The sequence below is a fragment of the Suricata suricatta genome, chromosome 14, assembly GCF_006229205.1.
Source record: "Suricata suricatta isolate VVHF042 chromosome 14, meerkat_22Aug2017_6uvM2_HiC, whole genome shotgun sequence".
NCBI classification, from domain to species: Eukaryota; Metazoa; Chordata; class Mammalia; order Carnivora; family Herpestidae; genus Suricata; species Suricata suricatta.
In genome coordinates this window covers 69920215-69928771 of record NC_043713.1, presented here as the reverse complement: position 1 = coordinate 69928771, position 8557 = coordinate 69920215, and the positions used below count along the sequence as shown (strand labels likewise).

At 45.7% G+C, this 8557-nt stretch overlaps 1 protein-coding gene and 1 gene segment (V, D, J or C); both read right to left on the bottom strand.

Annotated features, from left to right (window-relative positions):
- LOC115277665 (immunoglobulin lambda-1 light chain-like) overlaps window positions 1–2799 on the bottom strand; it is a 653789-nt gene extending 650990 nt beyond the window's left edge. The window contains exons 1-2 of one of the 2 annotated variants that reach the window (XM_029921983.1): window positions 2707–2799; window positions 2292–2595 (exon numbers count right to left, since the gene is read on the bottom strand). In XM_029921983.1, the coding sequence (XP_029777843.1) occupies window positions 2292–2595; window positions 2707–2764 (362 nt within the window). In that variant the 5' untranslated portion in view covers window positions 2765–2799. The remainder of the gene's footprint in view (window positions 1–2291; window positions 2596–2706) is intronic. The other variant, XM_029921984.1, reaches the window with a different exon arrangement.
- Window positions 1–8557, bottom strand: part of LOC115277666 — an 869742-nt gene that overhangs the window by 677142 nt on the left and 184043 nt on the right.

The window sequence follows — 8557 nt, the reverse complement described above, 5'->3', positions numbered from 1 at the left end:
AATGGAGTCATTCATGCAAATATGGAGCTGTCATTCCTCATGCTGGTCCCTGCATCACTCTGGGATGGTGATGATTCTAGTCACAAGGAGAAAGAAGAGATGACCTGGTTTCCGATGGACTGAGATAAAACTAGCGGCCAGTTGGGGTTTGAGGGGTCCTAGTGCAGGAGAATCACACATGGGTGGGGGTTCCTGCTCCCAGTACCACTGGAGTAGGCTCAGGCTCTTCCCATATGACCGAGGGCATCAGTCTCTGCTGGCTTGTCAGCCCACAGCGCCCTCTGGTGTACACAAATCATAACAATCATAACCTGTGTTTAATAAGTACTTCAAAATCAGCAATGACAGACCAACCCACTTACTACCTTTTGCATGAAAATGAATAAGACACAAATTTGCAACAGAAATAGCATCTGCACAAAAATCAAAAGTCAAAAAACATACTGTTAACCTCTTTTAATAATACATAAAAAACATCATTCACAAGGAAATAAAAACGGTTCTATTAAGACAATAAATAAACAGACCAATATATTCAGAAAAATAGACACTATTTATTATGAAGTTTTCCACATAAGGTGTAAGATGAAGTTAACTTCAAAAATATATACTAACAGCCTTCAGAGATTGTAGTTTTATTTGTTTGCTTAATACACATATATGTTCAAGTCATGGAAAAACAAGGGAATTTTAAAAGCTGATAGAGGCAAATATAACAGTCATACATATACTTGATACATGAAATACAGAAAAAGGAAAATTGCAGAATTTATGAAATCCTGATGCAAATATTCTGAATCAAATATCAACAGTAGGATTCTATTATGGGGTTAAATAATCATATAGTGTGACCAAATTTCATTATTTGCAAATATAGAGTGGGATTACATATTGATGAGCCCCCTAAGATCATATTAGTAAATCAACGGATGAAAATCACTTGCCTTCACTAGGCCTTGAGGCATCCTTTGCATAATTGAAAGCAAAGTCCTAATAAAAATTACATAAAATGGAAACAGAGTCATTTATAATGTGATACCACACAAAGAACTCAGTCCCTCAACCAGTTTATTAAATAATAGGGTGGAGGGTGGGGAGGAAATTTCTACAAGATGAACAGGCTAGTGTGACCTAAACAGCATTATTATTCAACCTCTCTCTGCAAGTATTAGACAATGCACATGAACAAGAAAAATTACTGGTTGAATATCAGAATTGATGGGAATGGACAGGGATTTATTTCAAAAGACTCAAATATATGATTCAGCAATAAATACTCCATGACTGGTGCTGCAGTGAGAGGTCATACCAAAGAGCTAAAAGAACAGGAATTCCTATTAAAGATTATTAAGAAAATTGCATAGGTCTGGAAATTTCTAGAAATAGATAAATTGCAAAGGATGGAAACCTTGGATTTGTCAGAGGTCAGGTGGGAGATGAGCACACTGGACTTCCACCCCCAGTCCATGAACTTCAGTGCAAAGCAACCTGTGTGTCAACTTGATGGGCAAGATAAGCATTCTTGTGTCCTTTGAGACCCTTTGTCTAGGAAGGGGCAGCTGTGAGTAACACTGGGGACAGAAGGGAAGGAGGAGCCCTCACTCCCAGGTGGCACTGCTGTGTGCACCTGGGCCCGTGGTGGCAGCAACAGGAGTATCAGCAGCAGAAGTCACAGGCTGACTCTGAGCAGCTTCGGGGGCCTTGTCCTCCCAGCAGATGAGAAAGGGGTTCCTTTCAGCGCTCATGGGCCTGGGACTCTTTGTGAGCCTGGAGATGCTGTCCCAGGAGGGGCGTGGAGGAGAAGACTCCTCTTCAATCCTGAGCACAGTCATGATCTGGAGTGAGAGTAACCGCACGTGGAGACAAAGAATGAATCAGGGTCCCCAAAGGGTCTGGCCATCATATAGAGGAAGATTTAGGGGTAAACTGGGGAGACTGCTGTTACCAGGACACATACTGGACACTCCCGATGTGTTCTGACACAGAATGAGCTGGATTCTGTGTCCCTGTTTCTACCCTCTGTCCTCAGGACAGGCTGCTCCTGGCACCCACGGATTTGTGCTCAGTTTCAGATTTTCATACAGTATCTTGTTCCCAAATTCCAAGAAGAAATTTCAGAGAATGTGAAAGACTTTGTAGACAATTTCCTTGAACTGGGTCTCAGACCCCAGCTTATAGCGAACAAAGCAGCAGCTGAGTTGATCAAAATTCGTTGCTGGACGGGAAGTCCCATTGCTGTGGGGACAGCAGGTTTTTGTCTCACTTCCGCACAGGCCTGGAACACTGTGTCAGTATCTAAAGTAAAGTCAAAGGACTGGCAGTAATAATCAGCCTCATCCTCAGCCTGGAGCCCACTGATGGTCAGAGAGCCTGTGTTGCCAGACTTGGATGCAGAAAATCGATCAGGGACCCCTGAGGGTCGATTGCTAGAAGCATCGATGAGGAGATTAGGGGCCTTTCCTGGGAGCTGTTGGTACCAGCTCACACCAACAATACCAATCATGTTGGTGCTACCAGTGCAGGAGATGGTGACCTTCTGACCCAGGGCCCCAGACACTGAGGGCGGCTGAGTCAGCACAGACTGGGCCCAGGACCCTGGAAGAGAGAGACACAAAGAGAGAGTGATGCTGGGGTCTAAGACAAGAGGAAGAATCATGTCACACATGTTCTCCCAGGACCGCTTCCCTTGTCCCCAACCCTAGTCACCTGAGCAGTGAATGAGGAGGGAAAGGAAGAGAGGTGCCCATGCCATGGTGGAGGTCATCACTGATCCTGCCTTCTGTGGCCCCACAGCTGAGAAGATCTCCCCTAATCTGTTCCTTCCTCTTTTCATGCTCTGCGAGGGGGAGGGCCCTTCCCATGCAAATGAGACCCTCAGCTCTCAGACACTTCCCTGCCCTGGGTCAGGTCTGTCTGTCTGAGCATGTCAGGGTGGCAAGCAGGGGAAAGGCTCTGTTTTGTAAGGGGGTGGAGGGGTCACAGCTGTGAGTCCTGAGCACAGGGCACAGGCAGTGTCAGGAGGCAGGTCCTAACTCTGATCATCCCTGACTCCTCAGAAACTAGTGATGTGCGCCCCCTCGTGTCCAAGCCTGGACAAAGCATTATGAGAAAGCGTGACCAGAGCCCATGAAAGAGAGTTCCTGCCTCCCCACTTCTCTGTTCAATGTCCACTTCCTTAGGGCCAGGCTGGGGGTCTCCATGTATGGCCTCCCATCACCTCAGGGCACACTTTGTGTTATTCAGTGTTCACAAAGAGAATCTGTCCACACGCCCTTGACTCTTGAAGGGGCAGGACTGAAGTGGTGACTCTTGTACAACTACACAGATGGAGGTCAGGGCCGAGCAGTGCTGGATCCTCATTGACACATGGCCAGTTCTGTGCACTGGTCTGATTTCATTCCTCTTCCCTGATTCATTTCTGGTGTCAGAGTTCACCTTTCCCAGAAGTCCCCTCAGCCCTGAGGAGGCAGGGAGCCCTTTTCTCTAGGTTTTGGGTAGAAGAGGGATTACACACTGAACATCTTTGTCATCTATCACTACCTCTACCTCTGTGAAACAACACACTGTTCCCCACACACTGTGATTAGGGATTCCCTCCCAGGATCTGTCCTCCCAGCACACAGACACAGGCCGCAGGAGCCCTGTGTGTGACATTGACCTCAGAATACACAGGGCAAACCTGCAGGAAGTTCTAGGAGGGAAGGAGTGACTCCTGCAGGTGCTCCAACAGGGACCATGTTGCAGATTTGTGTGTCGGTCACCACTTGGACAACTGTTAACTGAAAATGAATGTGGGTGATTTCACACAAAAAAATCAGCTCAGGAAGAGTGATTTTAAACTAGATGACACTGTCAATGGGATGATCCAGGAATAATCACCAGTGCATTTTCACAGATTCCTGCTTACCTTAGAGAGAATTTGGATTGAAATCATAGTTAATAAAATTGATGACAAATGATGGAAATACATTACTTTTCCTTCATGGTTGAAAGGAATGTATAAATTTGTTTCTAAATCATTTGATTTATTATTTTTTTATCATGAGTTTGTATGTTAGGTCTGGTCCTGCATTAAAAGTAAGAAAGCCCCAAATGGTACCCAAGGAAACACGAGGAGGAGCTTGTTCTTTTGAACTTTAATCCAATCTCAGAGATGGAATTAACACACACATAGCTTCCAGGATGGACTGACTAGGGGTCAGACCCCTCTCAGATTGCAGAAAGCAATAGTCACTGTGTTTTGGGCCCAGCATGCGCAGGTTAGAATAATGCTCGTTCAGCCACCCATAACCAGAGCTATGAATTTCCATTATCCAAGGCCAATCTGAACCAGGAAATTCTTTCAAGATCCCACATGTGACTCCAGGTGAAGTAGAGATAAGAGCACTGTGTCCCCGAGGTGACTGGCCCTGTTTGCTTGAGTTGGAACAGAGATTTCAGCATAGGCACATCCTGGCTGGAGGTATCAAGGCAGTGTTTGGGGAGTGAGAGCCCAGCCCTAAGAACCTAGCATGTGTGTCTCATGTCCTTGTGGGTATTGAGCTTCACTGGAGCAGCACTGAGGCTGCTGTCCCAGAATCAATGTACTGATCAGCCTCAGGTGCTGACAGGAGCCCAGAGATGCTCAGAGGCTGAGGTGTCAGGGCGATGAAGACGCACCCAAGGGAATCCCAGCATCAGCCTCGTCCCAGGGGTGTTGGTATTCTTGGCACACACTGCCAGGGTGACGGGACTCCAGTGACACTTAATGTCACTGAGTTTCCAGCAGATGGGGATTGTTATTCCATAGTGCGTGATACTGAGGACCCCTGGGTGAGCCCAGGTCGGCTTATGGTGGGACATAGAAGCTCAGGAATTGCAGAGTCCAGGACACTATACACTCATAGAGAGGAGGCATGGGGGGTGGAGGGGAGAGGGAGGGAATATGTTCCATTTGCCCTCAGGAAGCCTTTCCTTTAGAGGCCAAATATGAAGAGAAAGGTTCCCCTGTCCCTCTTATGTCCTCTCTCCACTATGTGAGTGCGTTTCTTCACACAAACCCAACCCTGGAGCTGGCTCTCTAAAGAACCCCCTGTGCTCTGGACCTTGGAGTTGAAGAAAGCCAGTGCCTGGAACATCACTTTCTTTGCATGAGGATGGAATTTACACAAGGAGGAGGAATCTGGTGCAGATTAGAACTGATAGAAATTCCACTGAATCAGCAGTTTGGAACTTGTGGATGCAGTCTTCTGTCCATTTTCATTCCAACATATACTCATGCCACAGCTACTGGATTCAGGTCTCAGGTAGTACAAGACTGAGTGATCCTTCACATATTAATCATCCCCCACCCCACCCTGCAAGGTCCCTGGATGCCTCCTGGGTGTGATCATGAGAGAGCCCCTTCTTTTATTTTGGAAAAAGGCTAATGCATAAGACTTCATTGATTGGAGCAAAAGTGTGTGTCTGAGGTAGGGATCTGATGGCCTTAGAAACAAATATTCTCAAGAACAAGACAATTTATCATTTGTTGAAATATGCAGCCAATCTGTTATTGTTGTTGTTGTTGTTATTGTTGGTATTGCTGTTGTTGTTGACGACTGTATCCACAGTTACCTTGTGTGGAGCCTCAGTAATTCTCAAGGAGGAAAAGTAATTGCACCAATAGCTTCTATGTGCAAATACTCAAAGGCTGGATGAATTTTCATTTGACAGAAACACAATAATGTTGTGATATTACAGAGATTGAGGCTGGTGGGGCATGAAAACAACAATCAGAGATGAGAGCACCAATCAGAAGAAGGGATTTCATGGAAGTACAATTTTAAGACCTCTCCTTGTGAGAGAGGGACCCTGGGAGAGAAAAGTACTGCAAGATTTTCCTTTTCTCTGAAATCCTAACACACAGTTGTAGTTCAGACCTGAAGAGCCATAGGGAGAGACCGAAGACCTGAGGGAGACAGGGGAAGAGAGGAGATGAGGGGTGTGTGTAGGGGTGGTGTGAGGTGAATCAAAGAAGTTGTGACTCACTTTTTGTCAGATGTGTGAGAATGAAAATTGTGCTTATGACAAAGGTGCTTATTGACATATCGAGTATGGATGTGTCATCAGTAACACAAGAGTCACAGCTTGTGATCTGACTGTCTCATTCACCTTGTCTAGTTCAGACAACAGTACTGTGTGACCATAGAAACTATCTAGGAGACTTTGCATCCTGATTCCTGTCACAGAAATACTAACATTTGTCATTTTCGAAGTGACAAGAACACTAGAGGCATCTTTGTTCTAATGAGGTGACCCTGTGGGCTCCTGGATGGCTCCAGGATGAAGCTCCTTCCCCGAAAGACCAAGCCATGACAAGAGACTGCAAATGTTCACCCCCTCTGCTTGCGAGAGGACAGAGAGGTTGACAGTGCAGTTAATGTCCAATCACATCTACCCGAATCCTCAATAACATGCCAAAGTGCAGGGTTTGAAGAGCTTCCAGGCTGGTGAACACATCCACACTCAGAACATGACGCACCTCCACTCCACGGGGCAGATGCTCTTGTGCTCAGGACCCTGCCAGACCTGACACTAAGTGTCTCTTCATTTGTTTGTTCACCTGTCCCTTTCATATCTTTAATGAGCTGACAAAAGGAGTCAGTGGTTCCCTGAGTTCTGTGAGCCAAACTGGCAAATTAATGAAATTCAAGGAAAGAGTCATGGGAACCTTCAATGTGTAGCCACATTGGACAAAGGGTAGAGGTAAGTTACTAGTTGTTGTTGACATCAAAATAGGGAATAGCCTCTTGGGACTAGCCCTAAACCTTGGATCTGACACTATCTTTAGGCAGATCAAATAAGTATTACATTCAGTTAAATTGTAGGACATTTACGGTGTCTCCCAAAGAATTACTTGATGTGGGGAAACAGCAAAACAGACGGAATTGATGAACGTCAGTGTGTGAAGTGTTCTGTGAGTAGTAAAGGAGACATAACTAGAGGAAGAGACTGAGAATTTTGTTGTAAAATGTTTGTTCTTGTTAATTTTCTCCAGACCCAGAGGTATGTGAGGTGGGAGTCTCTCCCCTCACTTACGTGTGCTCTGGGGACACCTGTGCTGTCTCAGGCACCAGCATCATCTGTGTGTCCCTCCTTCCTACTCAAGGGCGGAACGCATCACAGACGACTCTCCTCTACAGGAGCCTCCACAGAAGCTTCTCAATAACAGAGGCTCAGAGACAAGGTCTGTTGACCCAGGGGTTTTTGTCTCACTTCCTCCTTATCTGAGTCACTGTGAGTAACGATACTGGCTCCCACTGCTATGATCTGTAGCACAGTAGTAGTCAGCCTCGTCCTCAGGCTGCAGCCCAGAGATGAGCAGAAGCCCTGCATTGGCTGAAGCATCTTTGGACCCAGAGAAGCGGCTGGGGACCTCGGAGCCCTGGTGTTTATTGGAGTCTGAGTAGAACCACAGGAGATACCGGGGAGGGCTCCCTGGCTTCTGCTGGTACCAGGTTATGTAATAGCTTCCCACATTGTAGCCACTGCTCAGGGTGCAGGTGAGTCGGGCTGTTGTTCCCAGAGATGCAGAGAGGGAGGGAGGCTGGGTCACCACAGGCTGGGACAGGGAACCTGCAAACACAGACACTCATTAGGGATGGGGCTAGAAATGGAAAAAAAAATCTGTCAAGATACTGAGCATAGGAAGACTGATTTGAGGACCACCCTGTATCCATGAGGCCAGTCCCTACCTGTGCAGTGAGAGAGCAGGAAGAGGAGCAGAGTCCAGGCCATGGTGACACAACCCCTGGTCCCTACGGTGGGCTGGGCTGCCCCAGGTCTCCTTTTCTTCTGTGCCCCCTGTCACAGGAGAGGCTGTCCATGCAAATAACGCTCATCCAATGCCTGCCCAGCCCCTCCCTGAGCCCTGGTGCTGGAGCTGAGGAACATCTGGGTTTAACACATGCCTGGGGTAGCTCTGAGAGGTAGCACCTGCTGAGACAGGACAAAGCCACCAGATCTGATCTCCTTTGAGTGATTGGTCCACACTGACCAGCTGTGTAGGGGCCGCAGAGCTGTCCCACAGCACATCTGTTAATCTCTCAAGGAAAAATGAAAAATCAATAAAAAGAACTTGTAATTGGTAGATCTTATTAAGAATAGATTAAATACATAGGTTCTTAGAGGTGACAAAATTGTACTAGGAATACATTGAATGAATAAACCAATTTCAATATAAAAATAGAAAATGCTATTAGAGAAGCACTCCACAGAAATGCACAAGATACAGATGTTTTCACAGGGAACATCTAACAAAACTTCAGAATTGAGATGATTCCAGTTTATTTGATTTATTTTTTCATAACATCACAAGGTATGAAATATTTCTTACTTCTTTTAAAATTGCTATAAAATTTTTATATATACTTCCAAAACCTTCACAAAAAGGAAAATTACAAACCATATCATTAAATATTGATAGAAATCTTGTGAGTAAAGTATTAACAAAGAGACCTCAATACCATATTAATAAATTGATAAACCCTCATTAAGTGTGATTCACTCCAATGATGCAAGTGGAGGTATATAATAA